General features: G+C 40.9%; 1 protein-coding gene and 1 long non-coding RNA gene across 8 annotated transcripts in view; one reads left to right on the forward strand and one right to left on the reverse strand.

Annotated features, from left to right (window-relative positions):
• LOC125782217 (uncharacterized) overlaps window positions 1-16,472 on the forward strand; it is a 530,592-nt gene that overhangs the window by 446,449 nt on the left and 67,671 nt on the right. The window lies entirely within an intron of this gene.
• Window positions 1-16,472, reverse strand: part of mapk8ip1b (mitogen-activated protein kinase 8 interacting protein 1b) — a 71,581-nt gene that overhangs the window by 18,375 nt on the left and 36,734 nt on the right. For all 3 annotated transcript variants that reach the window (XR_007424820.1, XM_022669489.2, XM_007236233.4), the window contains exons 3-5: window positions 10,485-10,718; window positions 3,934-4,015; window positions 742-1,683 (exon numbers count right to left, since the gene is read on the reverse strand). Coding sequence is in view for 2 of the 3 variants with exons in the window: in XM_022669489.2 (XP_022525210.2) it covers window positions 742-1,683; window positions 3,934-4,015; window positions 10,485-10,718 (1,258 nt within the window). In the remaining variant the exon portion in view is untranslated. The remainder of the gene's footprint in view (window positions 1-741; window positions 1,684-3,933; window positions 4,016-10,484; window positions 10,719-16,472) is intronic.

Consider the following 16,472-nt stretch of genomic DNA (forward strand, 5'->3'; position numbering starts at 1 on the left):
ACAGCATGAGTTAGCCAGAGAGGGGAGACAGTGTGAGTGAGAGAAAGACAGTGCGAGTAAGCGAGAGAGGGGAGACAATACAAGTGAGAGAAAGACAGTGCAAGTTAGAGAGAGAGGGGAGACAGTGCGAGTGAGAGAAAGACAGTGCGAGAGAGGAGAGACAGCACGTGTTAGCGAGAGAGGGGAGACAGTGCGAGTGAGAGAAAGACAGTGCGAGTTAGAGAGAGAGAGGAGACAGCACAGGTTAGCGAGAGAGGGGAGACAGTGAGAGTGAGAGAAAGACATGGCGAGTTAGCGAGAGAGGAGAGACAGCGCAAGTGAGAGTAAGACAGTGCAAGTTAGCGAGAGAGGAGAGACAGCAAGTGTTAGCGAGAGAGGGGAGACAGCGCGAATGAGAGTAAGAAAGTCCAAGTTACATAGACATTTTAAAATGAATGATAAAGCGACGGAATGAGACTTTTTAAGATATTATCATACATGTCCCAACCTGTGCATACACATACATACCCACCCCTACCCATATTTACCCACCTATACCCACTATACCATGCATTAACCATCCATAACATAACCTCTCATATGCATTTCCATCCACACCCAAGCCATCCATGCGCATCAAATCTGATAAGCCACCTAGAAATGCACATTTTTCAACTGCATGCGAACCTGTCAGCGGGTGGTAAATGTATTTAGTAATATCTTTAACACAACATAATGTTATCAGTAAGAGTTGGGACCTACTGGAGGAGCGTGAGCGTCCGTTCATGAACACGTTGAGGAACTTTCTGGAAAACGGTATGTCTGCCTCAGGGGTGGAGTCTTCTGAGAGGCAGGCTGTGGCCTCTCGTCTGACCACGCCCACTCCAGCCCCTACCTCCTCATCATCCTCCTCAAACTCCTCCCCGAGAGCCGATTCGTACGGCGATGAAACACAGTTATCGTAAACCGTAGCCGAATCGCTGTCGTCGCTGTAACCATGATAACACTGTCTCAAACTGACCAGCTCCAGCTGAGCGTCCTCGTCCACCACTAGTGTGTATTTGACCGAGTCGTACGATAGGCCGCTGGCCTCTGAGCTGCTCATGGAAGTCCGGCCAATCCCGGAGTCTCTGTAACTCTGGGCTCGAGCTTCTCCAGCACCTCCATCTCCGTAGCTGAGCTCACCAAGGTCCAGCTCCTTGGTTTTTCTGATAGTCGTTCTGCTGCTAAGGTCCAGAGCTGCAGAAGCTGCAATGCAAGAGGCGTAAGAAGGCGGAGGCATTTCCTCCTCTACCTCACTGATGGCAGGATTTAGCTGTTCATACAGTGGAGGCTGGTAAGGAGGCGGACCCTCGTTGTCTGAGCTGACGGACATGTGGCCAGTGTGAGCCGCTATTGGCCTGTCCGGCTCTAGAGCCTCGGTGCTGCGCTGGACCGGTGTCAGATAAATCTCCTCTGTTGGTTCCAGACGTACATCCGTGTGGTAACGAATCCGATCGCGATGCCCCGCCTCCACTATTCCCGGAGGGGCCTTGGAGGGTGGGGCCGGAGGTGGAGCCACTGGAGGAGCAGGGGCGTGGCTCTGCTTAGAAGAGGCGGGTCTTCTGATGGGCGTGTCAGTGGAGGTTCCGCAGTCTTTGGTGTGGGTCTGGAGCTTATCCTCGTCACTCAGACAGATGTGCTCATGGGGCGGGGTCCTTTCTCCTAAAAATGCACACACAAAATAAACAGAGTAAATGTACTGAAAATGGGAAAATATAAAATACAAAAAAAAAACGCATTCGAAAATCTAATAAAATATTGTTAGCGAGGTTAGCTTAGCATCCCCTATTCTGAACTAGAGAAGCACACGTCAGATGCTGAGCAGGTCTCGGCTGAATGACTGCATCTGGGGTTAATGTAATGAACACATGATGTTGATTAAGATTCATTAGGACTGTGTGAACGTGTGTACATGTATTATTTTGTATATGATAATAATACAATGAAATAATAAAACTGCCACTAAAAATGCCAGCTGAATGCTGTTCAGTTCTCCTGCCAGATCACACGCTCAAATTTAGGCAATAAAGGAACACGTCAGACACCAAACATGGCCTGGCTCATCTGCAACATTTGGGGGAGATGAAGGGGGAACTGGGTAAATTTAATTTCCCAAACTAATCCTTTAATAGCTGTGTCATAATCCAGTATTCCAAATAAATATGGCACTAATTATATTACCTTCAGAGAGAGGACACAGAAACAGTACACATTTCACACTGTTCTCACAGCATAACAGCACTGAAATACATGGATTTTATAGGATAAAAGTATAGCATACTATACACTTTTGAATATATAATGAGAAAAATATTAAATTCAGTTCAGTGGAGTGCTGTTTACACATTTTATATATATATACATACACCGGTATATATCGTTTTTTTTTTTTTTTTTTAATATAAGCAATACAATTGAACCAAAAGGCTTGCCATTTAATGCTAAATTATATTTACTGATAGATTTTAATATTAAAACCTTTTAAGCAAATACTCAGTTTGACTGAGTTGAAAATTTCTGATTTTTCCTATGGACCATATGAAATATTATTAAAACTAAGAAAGGCTAGTTTAACCCAATTAAAATTATATTGCTCATTACTTGTATTTATCATACTCTTTCCTCGCACATCTGAGTTTATATTACTCTGTTCATAATAATATTTCTGCCTGTATAATCCACAGTGAGAGGAAAGATAACACTCACATGATGACTTTGCTCCAGTTCCCCCATCAAACACAGAATCACTGCACAGTAAAAACAGTGAAATCACTCAGGCGACGGATCCGCTGTACTGACCGGTGGGATTACCCTGCTCACCGGTGACATTCCACACAGCCTGGAAAACTGGAGAACGTTCTCTCTCCACGCCCCTCAGCGCTATGCTAACACACAGTTGTAATGACCTACAGTAAATAACAGATAAACACGCCGCTAACTGGCCGACTGCACTCAGCTATTGTCCCCAGCAGCTGCGCGGCGGGTCCTGCCGTTACTCATGCAGGTGTTTTTTGTAAGCGAGCGAAACCCTGCTGATTCACCAGCCCAACACAGCCAGACCCCTATTGTCTCCCAGCACAACGGGACCAGCAGAGGGTCCAGCTTACCGACCAAACCCAACCACCCCTCCCCAAACCTCTGCCCTGGACTTAACTGGACATTATATCACACCTTATATGAGCACAAATGTGCAATACAACTTTGATAATGTCTCTGAGTTGCATTTATAGCAATACATCAGCTTCTAAATGCAACAATTCACACTGTAGTTGTAACCTGGAACTAAAGAACTGAATTAATAGGGAGAGGAAAATACTGCAGAATGCTCTGATTCGTCTAATGTTATGACACTTGGTAGAATAATACAAACATTACAGAAATTATTATGATTGTATTAATTGTATGTTGATAATATTTGATTATTGCCTCGGCATTGTTTAACATTTACAAGTACACACTTGATAAAACAGAATTTTGTTAAAGCTGTGGTTGGGGCAAACTACATCATCACTGTGTGAGTGGTGAGGGTAAAGCTTGTACGATTAGGAGGTTTATTGATTATACTGGTAATTTATTGGTTCTGAAACCAATACATTTCTAATGTACTGTGGTTATATTGGGAGCAATATATATATATACAGCAAAACACTGAAAGTAAACTGCAGTCCAAACAGGTATAGATTGTAGATAGATGTGCAATAAAAACGTTCTAAATTCCCACAGTCCCATCAATCCAAGTGATTCCAAAGTATCAGCCACTTATTTACCTGCTTCAACAACAATTAATCTGAAACTAAGTCAATAATAGCTTTGATACAGAAAAAAAATATGTTTACATATAAATGAAATCTATTCAATACAGATTTAGTGTCAGTACTAAAACCAGACAAGTTAAACTAGTTAAAAACTCACCTGTTTTCAGAGGAGAGGATGAGTGAGACACTTTCTCCTGCCAGCTGTACTTCTTCCCCAGTGAGTTATTATTCAATGTGTCCTGCAGTTCAGACAGAGCGAAATAATGTTAGAAAATGTTAGAGATAATGTTAGAGAAAAGTTGAAAAGCAAGAAAATAAAACAAGAGGTCAAGAGACAGTAAGAGAGGAAAAAACAGAAACAGAAAAGTAGAAAAAGTCATAAAGAAAATAATGTCAGAGAGAGAGAGAAAAACAGTAAAGGAAGGTAAACTGAAAGTTATAATTAAAATACAGACAGAGATTTTTCAGAGTGTGTGAACTCAGGAGATCAGGACACACACACACAAACATACACACACACACAAAACTGAGCCCTGTGTGCTGTGGGCCTTTGTCTCATTTGGCTGTGTGAACAGCATTTAAAAGGAACTGGATTCTCTCTCTCGCTCTCTCGCTCTCTCTCTCTCTCTCTCTCTCGCTCTCGCTCTCGCTCTCGCTCTCTGCCTCTCCTCCCACCCCTCACCAGTACCCCCCCTTTCTGTCCAACAGAGGGGTAATTGTTGACTCATTTGGCCCAAATAGGCTCACTGCACCCGGTCACCCACAGCCCAGCCCACCCACCCGAAAAGCCTCACCACACCAACACCACCACCATTCTGGCCTTCAGCCACCACAAATATCTCCCCTCACCCTCACACACACACACACACACACACACACACACACACACACACACATATACACACAGGCTATATTTTATTGTATGTTTAAACAAACAATTGTGTAAAAATCCAAGTTAATAAATAAAAAAAATTAAAACACTGACACTGTCCTGTTCTGAGGCTATAAACATAAACAATACTAGAACCTCATGACAAGAGATTTGGATTTAATCTGCACTAACTGGATGCTAAATATTGCTGTGACACCTATACACATACACACGTATGGCCTGTCACGATAACAACATTTCCAGGGTGATATATTGTCCCAGAAATTATTGGGATAAACGATAATATTGTCATTTTAAAATGTCACTATACAAATCGCTTTTTTTTTCTGCTTCTGTGCTCCCAAAGGAGCTTTAAGACAATGTGCCACAGTAATAATATACTATAGCATAATACTATTACACCATTTTAAAGTTAAACTAACTTCATTATTAAAAACAGACATTGGGCTTCCAGTATAAAAATACTTCATCTTAAATAAATAAAACAAATAAATTACAACCACCTTGGCTTCTGAGAAAACTTCACTAAATATTAAACAACAAAAAGTAACAACATATAGATTAAAGTAACATTTACATGAATTAACTCTGAACATAACACAAAGGCAGTCGCAGATTCTTTTTTCTGATCATATATGTATATGCTATATGCTGTTCATGCTATAAAACAAAAATGAGCTCAAAAACATACATGCCCATATGATCAAAGACACAGATGCTCAGCAGCCCATAGCTCTTGCAATAAATGTATTTTTTTAAAGTAACTGTCAGACAAATTCTGAGCTTTGCTGGGCTTGAAGCAGGATCTCTCTGGAGTAACAATATCATATTCAATTTTTAGCTTGCAAAACGGTCTGGATGGTTGTGCTTTATATGAGATCTTAGCTTCGTTGCCACTGTTTTGAAATAAAGAAATCATACCGGCTCATTTGGGGGGGTTTGATAACAGGTGGATGGCGCTGTGCAGGTTAGATTAGTATGTTCTGGGGTTTGATAACAGATGGTTGGTGCTGTGCTGGTTAGATTAGTAGGTTCTGGGGTTTGATAACAGATGGTTGGTGCTGTGCTGGTTAGATTAGTATGTTCTGGGGTTTGATAACAGGTGGATGGTGCTGTGCTGGTTAGATTAGTAGGTTCTGGGGTTTGATAACAGATGGATGGCGCTGTGCTGGTCAGATTAAAGAGGTTTGTGGTTTGATAACAGATGGATGGCTCTGTGCTGGTTAGATTAGTAGGTTCTGGGGTTTGATAACAGATGGATGGCGCTGTGCTGGTTAGATTAGTAGGTTCTGGGGTTTGATAACAGATGGATGGTGCTGTGCTGGTTAGGATAGTAGGTTCTGGGGTTTGATAACAGATGGATGGCGCTGTGCAGGTTAGATTAGTATGTTCTGGGGTTTGATAACAGATGGTTGGTGCTGTGCTGGTTAGATTAGTATGTTCTGGGGTTTGATAACAGGTGGATGGTGCTGTGCTGGTTAGATTAGTAGGTTCTGGGGTTTGATAACAGATGGATGGCGCTGTGCTGGTCAGATTAAAGAGGTTTGTGGTTTGATAACAGATGGATGGCTCTGTGCTGGTTAGATTAGTAGGTTCTGGGGTTTGATAAAAGATGGATGGTGCTGTGCTGGTTAGATTTGTAGGTTCTGGGGTTTGATAGCAGATGGATGGCGCTGTGCTGGTTAGATTAGTAGGTTCTGGGGTTTGATAACAGGTGGATGGCGCTGTGCTGGTTAGATTAGTAGATTATGGGGTTTGATAACAGATGGATGGTGCTGTGCTGGTTAAGATAGTAGGTTCTGGGGTTTGATAACAGATGGACGGCGCTGTGCAGGTTAGATTAGTATGTTCTGGGGTTTGATAACAGATGGTTGGTGCTGTGCTGGTTAGATTAGTAGGTTATGGGGTTTGATAACAGGTGGATGGTGCTGTGCTGGTTAGATTAGTAGGTTCTGGGGTTTGATAACAGATGGTTGGTGCTGTGCTGGTTAGATTAGTAGGTTATGGGGTTTGATAACAGGTGGATGGTGCTGTGCTGGTTAGATTAGTAGGTTCTGGGGTTTGATAACAGATGGATAGCGCTGTGCTGGTCAGATTAAAGAGGTTTGTGGTTTGATAATAGATGGATGGTGCTGTGCTGGTTAGATTAGTAGGTTCTGGGGTTTGATAACAGATGGATGGCTCTGTGCTGGTTAGATTAGTAGGTTCTGGGGTTTGATAACAGATGGATGGTGCTGTGCTGGTTAGATTAGTAGGTTCTGGGGTTTGATAACAGATGGATGGTGCTGTGCTGGTTAGATTAGTAGGTTCTGGGGTTTGATAACAGATGGATGGTGCTGTGCTGGTTAGATTAGTAGGATCTGGGGTTTGATAACAGATGGATGGTGCTGTGCTGGTCAGATTAAATAGGTTTATGGTTTGATATGATATGTTGATTATGGTAATAGTTCACTCCAGTCACAGGATAGGGTTAGTGTGTGTGTGTGTGTATATATGTGTGCGCCTGCCCCCTCACTCTGAGCTGACTCACTCTGATTGGTGCCAACAGTGATGGAGACTGTGGTCCATCCCCATGGCAACAGTATCTTTGACGTTGAAAAGTGATTCGTGTGGGTGTGTGACAACGAGGCAACTTTAGCGTCATCATGCACGCACACACACGCACACACACACACACACACACACACACACACACACACACACACACACACACACACACACACACACACACACACACACACACACACTGTAACAGGTGTGCAAGCTAAAAGCTTTTCTGTCTGTGTAAAATATAATAAAGACTATTATTCAGCCCAATTTAACCAGTCTAGTCTAATTATTATTTCACAGGTTATTAGACAGATTAGCACACTTGGCTTCTGTTTCAGACGTCTCAAGGTAGACGCTTTATGACTGTTCAGCTCACAACCTAAAACTACCCTACCTACCCTGAGTCTGTTTCATTCAGAACAATGCATACTGTTCACTGCTGTAATTAGGTTGTTAATAATTCCTCAGCAGGTCATTGAGTGCCCTTAAGACAGTACCAGACGGACTGGGTTATTGCCGGGCGTTTCTCCGTCTATTTCTATACAAGAATTTCACCAGACTTCACTAAAACTGAGAAAGTGAGAAAAAATACCCTATTTTTTAGATATACTAGTAGAAACAGGAGTGTTGCCATATTTTCCTTCTAATACAGCAGGTCTTACCACAAAAAACATTTTATTTTAAAATCAATCGAGCGCTGGATGTTAATCTAAACAGATTTTTCACCTATAAAAACGTTTATTTGGGTGAATAAAGCGCTTCTGTTTATTTACAGTAAGCTTAGATTTCTAGATTTCCACTAAGGCTGGGTGCAGCAGCATTAGCATTAGCATTAGCATTAGCGGCTAACGACTAGTTATTTGAGGAATCCTGAGCGTTTTGGTAAGCCAGGGCAATATTAGCTAGCGGTTCCTCCTACGTAGCTTGTTTTAACATGGTAACTCACATGCTACAGGCCGCTATACTCACCTCTGAACGGCAAAAGGGCTAGCGCTTAGTGTGGTTAACCGCTACTGCTAAAGCTGCTCCAACAGTGCTAGTTGGGGTTAGCAGCAGGCTACAGACCAATAATGCTCACCTCTGAAAGGTGAAAGCGGTAGCGCGATTAGTGGTTAATCCAAATACTGCTCCAGGCTTGGTGCTGGAGAAACTTTACTGAAACTCACTGTATAACTCTGTACTTCAGCGGAGTGGCTTTACTGCTCCTTAATACCTGACTGGTAGAATTAACTTTTACACCAAATGTTTAGAAATACACTGCCTGATGCTGAACACACTGTTTTACCATAATGCTAAGTAAAGGCCTCTGTATATTTTAAAGTTTTAAACATTATCAAAGCTTGTATCTCTTGATCCTAGTCTCTACAAACTAGCTATGAATATTTTGAAGTAAACGACAAAGCACTGTTGTAAGTCTCTCTGGATAAGTAAATGTAAATGTAAACACGGGTCATATAAAGCACTGCAGTGCAAAAATGTGTCAAAACAAAAATATGCATTGGGTCTATTTCTGATGTAACACCATATATGGAATGCTAGTGGTTTCAAAACAGATGCATTTCAAAATTAAATTATTAGGAAATGTAAAATCTAATCCAACAAACATCTCAAAAAACAGCTATTTATCACTTTATTAATATTGTAAACAAAACCAATGCTGTCAACCACATTCCTAAGTGTAGGCTCACTTTCATTCAATAAAGCAGAATCAGGTTTAGAAACTAAACACTGAAGATGGAAAGACAGACAGTTTAGAGGACAAAAAATAAGGTTGTTTTGGTTTTGAAACATTAGAAGACGGGCGGAGCTACACAACAGCAGAGGCTCTAGACCTGTAATGGCTTTACTTTTGAGAAATGCTTTGGTGTCTTCATGTATCCAATGTAAAGTTACACACAGAACTAAAGGTGCTACAGAGCGTTTATTGAGTAAAAAGAATTAAGACACAGAAGACGTGTGCATGCAGAATGTCGGATTTTAATAAAACCAAAAGTGGTTCTTCTGTGAAGCTCCTTTGTTACACCTTTATTTTTAAAGGTGTACTCTCTTTTATTTTTAAAGGTGGCCTAAATGAACAAGTCCTAATTATACACTGCAAACTCCTGCAATCAACACGATCCTAAATGACATCAGCACAGAACAAACAGTACCACAGCCTGTGACTCTCTCAAACACAATAAGATCCATTGTGGTGTGTGTGTTTGTGTGTGTGTGTGTGTGTGTGTGTGTGTGTGTGTGTGTGTGTGTATGTGTACCGAGATGTCATGTCACCTTAGGATCACGAGGAGGGAAGGCTCCTCCATCTCCACCACAGCCGTTTAGCTGAGTAGCCCACTGAACCAACAGCAGCCAATTACTGCAATGAGTGACCTTCCAACATTCCAACATGACAGTTCCAACACACACACACACTAACGCACACAGTAATGCACACACAGACTAAAACACACAGACTAACACACACAGACTTACACACACACACTAGGGGTGTTCCATATCGTATTGTACACAATAATATCGCCAACATGTTTGAATATCATAAACGATATTATACCCTAAAAAATATCGCATCAGGGTACTGCTTTTTACTGTTTTTAATTCTGGATATATGGAGATATTTGGAGTGCATTATTATTAGTATCCTGACGTTCTGGATCATTGACTGATGATTTCTATTACAAATCTTATAAAATTCTTGTATTTTTAATATTTCAGTTAGAGGTGTGCCATATCATATCGTATAAAATAATAACATTAAATTTTTCTTTTGTTGCAGTAGTGTTTTTTTTTTATTTAATTAAGTGTTTTGTCATATTAACAAGAGTATCGTTATCGCGAAAATACCATGAAGTATTGTGATATTATTTTACACACTAACACACACACACACACACACTAAAGCACACACACAATAACACTCACACACAATAACACTCACACACACACAAACACAGAGGCACACACAAGAGCTTAAAGAACAAGTAAAATGATTTTCAATTTTCCGTGGAGAGAAAATAGCATTCTGCCAAGATATTGCTCACTGATGTGACTGGACACACACACACACACACACACACAAATGCGTGCGCACACACAGTGCTATTTTTAAACTGGCATCAAACACACCATCCTAAAGACAGCAGGAGATATGACATCATGTCAGGTTTATTAATACTCCAAAGAGAACAATGAACACACACACAAACACACACATAAACACATACACACACATAAACACAAACACACACACATACGCTGCATGTTACCTGTGTGCGGGGCACCTGTGGAAACAGGTTGAGGGTGGTGGGTCGTTTGGGCCGGTACGTATCCATGGTAACGAGCTTGGCGGGGTCTCTGGCAGGTGGTCTGGGTTCTGGTACGTCTCCGCCGGAGTCGATGGGCTCGATCTTCTCCAGATCAGCCTGGACCTGCCCCACTGCTCCACACACTCCGCCACACACTCCACCACACACTCCACCGCACGCTCGCTTCATCTGAACCTGCAGCCGATTGGAGGAGAGGGGAGTGAGTCATAGAGGAGGGAGGGAAGGAAAAAGAGAGACAGACAGAGAGAAAGAGAGAGAGAGAGAGAGATAGAGAGTCATATATTACACACAATTCATTCATTTATTCTTTAATATTGTCAATATTTAATATCTGTATATAGCTATTCATTTTACTTGCTTAGGCAACAGTTATTCATACAGTCTGTTACAACAACACCAGAGAGAGACAGAGAAAGAGAGAGAGAGAGACTGGAGAAAAATAAAAAATGAAGTGTTATATACCAAGAAGAAATGTATCTGTGTAAATATAAGTAAGTTAAATTAGAGTAATTACACTATTAGAGAGAAAGGAAAGGTTAATTGGGGAAAACTGTAAGTCAGATTTGTTTCTTAAGACAGTTCCAGTCTCTTAGGACCAGATCTTCTTGTTCTACTGCAAATAAGGGCATAAGTGACTCTCAAAACCACCATCCGTCTCTCAGTCTAATGATGCTCCCCTTCTAAAAGTCGGTCAAATTGTCTCGGACTATGTTATAGAAGCATGTCTTTCGGCAAGACCTAGCGTCTAATTCAGTGTTTTCAATCTTGGTCCTGGTGCCCCTGCCCAGCTCATTTTAGCTGTTTTAACACACCCACTGCAGCTCTGAAATGCTTATTAATGAGTTGATTATTAATTGTCAGGTGTGTTGGAAGAAGGAAAAGCCCTATATTTGCAGGGAGGGGCATACCTAATCTGACCACACCTGTAATAAAATAAATAAAATAAGAGATTATTTTACAATGGCTCAGCCAATCAGATTTCAGCATAATTTAACTGCTTTTATTCAAATGCAGGCATTTAAATGTTTTGGAATGTTAATTAAATAGTCTGAATAGAACTGGAAAAAAATATATACTGAAGTAAAATTGAACATAAATAGAGAATAGAGAAAGAGAGAATAGAGAGAGAGTGAGAGAATAGGGACAGAGAAAGAATAGAGAGAGAAAACAGAGAGTGAGAGAATAGGGAGAGAGGAGAGAGAGAAAGAGAGAGAGAGAGAGAGAGAGAGAGAGAGGTATAGACAGAGCTATTTCCTGTATCTATAGCAACCGGCCCTACAGATGCTGAATTATTTTGAGGGTTTAATATCATGTATTAAACATTTTTACCACAATACTGTGTGCATGTGTGTGTGAGTGTGTGTATGGTCAGCATTAATCTTATCCCAGAGTGCAATGGGGCAGCACCTATTGCCTTATTTGGTGTGGGATTCCCCACTCAGCATGAGTCAGTTAGGGTTGTTTATTTGAGAAGTGTGTCAACCCGGGGGTCGGGCGTTCACTCCAGATCAGATGTGACATGTGTCAGTGGCCATTGGCTCACACTGGGATTATGTGATGTCAGGTTGTGTGTGTGTGTGTGTGTGTGTGTGTGTTTTAAGCCTGTAATGGAATTTGGTTGAAGAGGATCTAAATACTCTCAGCTGTTAATACCAGCAACAACGTAATACTACTAGAAGTGGAGTTCAGTTGCTCTCCACTAGGGGTGGAACAAAACATTGATATTTTGATATATCATATTGTTTGTGCTACATTATTGATAGGTGGTAAATCTGTGGTGAAGAATATTGGTTGTTAAATTGTGTAAAACTGACACCACTAAATCCATAATTTCTGGTATTTGTATGAGTATTTTATCCTCTTCAGAGAATTTTCTTGTGATATATTGAGTATTGCAGAATAACCACACCTTCACACAGTATCGTGATATCGTATCATAAGATTAGATCGCATTAGAGAAGAACTGAACAGAAGAACGGAACAATCTGGAGTAGCTGTGAGCACATGACACCAAGTCTAATGTCAGGTGTGGGCTACAACACTGACCATTAACAGATTAGGAAATCAGCGGGTGTCCCAATACTTTTGTCCATGCATAGAGCATTAACTGCTTGTTTACTGAAGCATCTCCAGATCTCTTCTCATGAATCTAGTATTATTTATGGTTCTCATCAGCAGCTGGTTTGGTAAATCAGAGCTTAATGGTCACCTGTCACAATGTGTAACCAAGCTTTTCTTCTTTAGACTAGCTCATAACATCTACACTACACTAAAAATGCGAAATTCTTCATACTTCTTCTGTTTACTGTACAAAGGTTTCCTGATTTGTTCTAATTTACTAGTTTTTACATAAAACACTCTTTTATAAACCCTCATCTAATAAAAAAGATGAATTACACTCTGTAATTACATATACAGTTGGGTGAGCGTTCTTTAAGCATTGATGATATTCTTAATATGCTTAAAAATTGCAGATTTGTCGATATGTTAAGAACATTTATCATGATGTGAAGGAATGCTGTCATATTACCCTCCTCTACTAGATATATTTCCATCAGGGTCATGCTCGCATACACAGAGCTCCACGAGCCGGTTTTACACTGTATTCATGCTGTATTCAGGTTTCTTAAATGGTGAGTATTTGCAATAAATCAGTAAATCAGCCTGGGCACGAGTCCAGCCCATTCCTTTTCTTTATTCCTCCTGACTGGAGCCAGTGGGGTGTGGGGGGGGGGGGGGTGTGCGTGTGTTTGTATGTATGTTTGTGTGTGTGTGTGTGTGTGTGTGTGTGTTTTAGCTCAGGAAACATTTGTATTCAGTTCACACTAATCAGTCTGAATCAAAGAGAGCTGAGGCTTAACCTCCTTCAGCTTCACCTCCAGACAGACTCAGTCTTTATTATCACATACTGAACGTCAGAGTCTTCAGTACTACACCAGCACTTTATCAGACTGTCATTAAGGTAGTACTAATATATAGGTAGTACTATATACATTTAGATACAGCACTATACATTAATACAATTATTTTACACTGTAAAACTGATACACAAGAAATTAGGTATGGCGTCACATCAATGTCAAATGTCGGGGGTGCAAAAAAAATAGCAGGTGAAAAAAATGAACCACCATGTTTTAACATTTTGCGTGTGTAAATTACTCACAAGCAAAAAAAAGCTTAATTCTTCTCCTCACCGTTTTTTTTTATCCCCTCTCGAATTCACAATTATCCTTGTGCACTACACAAATTACCTGTAGCTGTTGTTTTTGCTCGAGTGTGTTTTTGCGCCTGAGTTTTAAAAAGGGTGGTTTTGACAGTTTGGGGGCGGAGTCAGGGTCACCTCCCTCAGCGAATGCTATTGGCTGTAATCTCCAGGGATTGTGACGAACCACCCACCTCCAAGAGCCGAAGGATTGCGGAGACAAAAGGACAGCAGGATAGTTAGCTAACTAGCTATGCTAACATCCAAACAACCTGCTCTCCGGTGCTGTTAGCCTGGGTTCAGTGCCCGGAGTGACCGGCTCTCTTGTTTAAAACTGCCTTAACACTTTTGGGCCACTGGAATCCTCTTCCACTCCTCCATGATGACATCACAGAGCTGGTTGATGTTAGAGACCCTGCACTCATCCACCTTCTGTATGAGGATGGCCCAGAGGTGCTCAACAGGGTATAGGTCTGGAGATATACTTGGCCAGTCCATCTCCTTTATTTTCAGGTTTCTCATTAATGCAGTCACCATCTTGGAGGTGTGTTTGAGGTTGTGATCGATTAAAAAAAATGCTATGTGGTCCAGTTTCCTAAGGGAGAACTCCTGCTCTGCCTCAGAATGTCACAGTATATGTTGGAATTCAGCTCCTCAGTGCTGGCAGCAGCCCAGACCATGATGCTACCACCACCATGCTTGGCTGTTGGCTGGACTCAACCTTCTTTGGTCGACCCTGGGGAGGCCTGTTCTAAGAAGAACCCATCCTGGAAAACTGCAGTATAATCTTGGCCATCATGCTCTATCTGAGTTTTAGGATGTTAGCAATCTTCTTATAGCCCAGGCTGGAACTTTATATAGAGCAACAATTCTGTTTCAAACATCCTCAGAGAGTTCTTTGCCATGAGGTGCCATGTTGAATATCCAGTGGCCAGTATGAGAGAATTGAACCCAAAACATTAAATTTAACAACCCTGCTCCCCATTCCCACCTGAGACATTGTATCACTTACAAGTCAAATGACACCATGCCATGAACTCGCTTTAGTTGCTAGCGGTTTAGATGTTAATGGCTGTGTGTTGAGTTGTTTTGAGGACACAGTAAATTTTCACTGTTATACAAGCTAAACACAGACTATTTTACATTGTATTAAAGTGTCATATCTTTAGTGTTGTCCTATGAAAATATATAGATCTGCGTTAGATGATCAGCTGATTTTCCTCTGTTTTCCTCTCTCGCTCTCTCTATCTCTTTCTCTCTCTCTCTCTCTTTCACTCTCTCTCTCTCTCTCTGGCTGTATTGATGTGTTGTTTCTTTAAGAGCCTTGGCACTGTTGCTAGGCAACTGACTGGAGATGGGACAGAGAGACACAGCTTGAGGACTGTGACCCTACACACACATCCACACACACACACACACACACACACACACACACACACACTTTATTAAATTACACCTCTGCTGAAGGTGCTGGGCCACATAAAGCCTAATAATCGGTGCTGTTACAGAGATTAATACTGCACTACACTCTGCACACACTCCGACCCTGCATCAATACAGTACACTGCATTAAACACACCCCTCACCCCTCCTTACACCTCACCCCTCACACTTCACTCCACACTCAACACTTCAGTCTTCAGGGTTTTCAATGAATTAATTTTTGTCATAACTTCCTTACAGCAGCCCCTTCACCAGTGCCTATTAGGGATGGGACAATATATATCGATATCACGATATATCATTGTTATCTTAATAATAATGTATTGTGAGGTGCGATGTTAATGTAAAAATTCTTCCAAGGCAGACACAGTTGTGCAAATGCACACACAGCTTGTCTAGTTTTTGAAATACTGCCAATATGGAGCAGATAAACATAAGCCTATTTGTGCACTGTCTACTTCATGAGCCAAAGGAGTATTAAGTAGCAAAGAATGCAATCAAATCCTCACAGCAATGCTGCAAAATCTAGTAGAAACCTCCCTTAAAAAGGAGAGACTGTTACTCCAAAACAAGCATTTTAATACCACAGGTTTTGAAAGCAACAATGAATAAGCAGCTGTCTCAGTACTTTTGTCCACATAGTGTAAGTATGTTAAGCAGTGCTCAGTTTGAGCTGTAATTCTGTATATTAAATTAGTAAATATTCTCTACAGCTCTTTTGTCACTTCAAACACAAACAATGTGACAGCGACAGACTGGTCATCAATCATTTACAGGAACACGACGTCTACAAACAGAGACAGCAGATTCTTCATTACAGAAACAATCGCTGAGCAAACAGCCTTCAGTTTCACTCATGTTTATTAACCAGTTATCAAACACAGATTCCTGCATATTAATGATCAATTAGTGGATAATTCCACAGCTTTTTTAGCAGTGGTGTGTAGTGAGGCCCTTCTAACCCTTCAGAGAAGGGATGACAATAAATGCATATAAATAATTACATACTTTTTAATCAGGAAATATATATATATATATATATATATATATATATATATATATATATATATATATATATATATATATATATATATATATATATATGTAAAATAAAAAACAGCAACTAATTCAAAGCATTAGTCTGTGTTTTTTAGTTGCTACAGGACTCTTATTTGACTGACAGCGGTTTTAACCAATCAAAGCTTTTTAAAATGGCTTCTGCCCACGTGTCTGCGACCCTTCTGCGTCTACTGATTTTGAGAAGGGTGTAGTAATGAATCTAA

Source organism: Astyanax mexicanus, chromosome 16 (assembly GCF_023375975.1).
Source record: "Astyanax mexicanus isolate ESR-SI-001 chromosome 16, AstMex3_surface, whole genome shotgun sequence".
In the NCBI taxonomy this organism is placed as follows: domain Eukaryota; kingdom Metazoa; phylum Chordata; class Actinopteri; order Characiformes; family Acestrorhamphidae; genus Astyanax; species Astyanax mexicanus.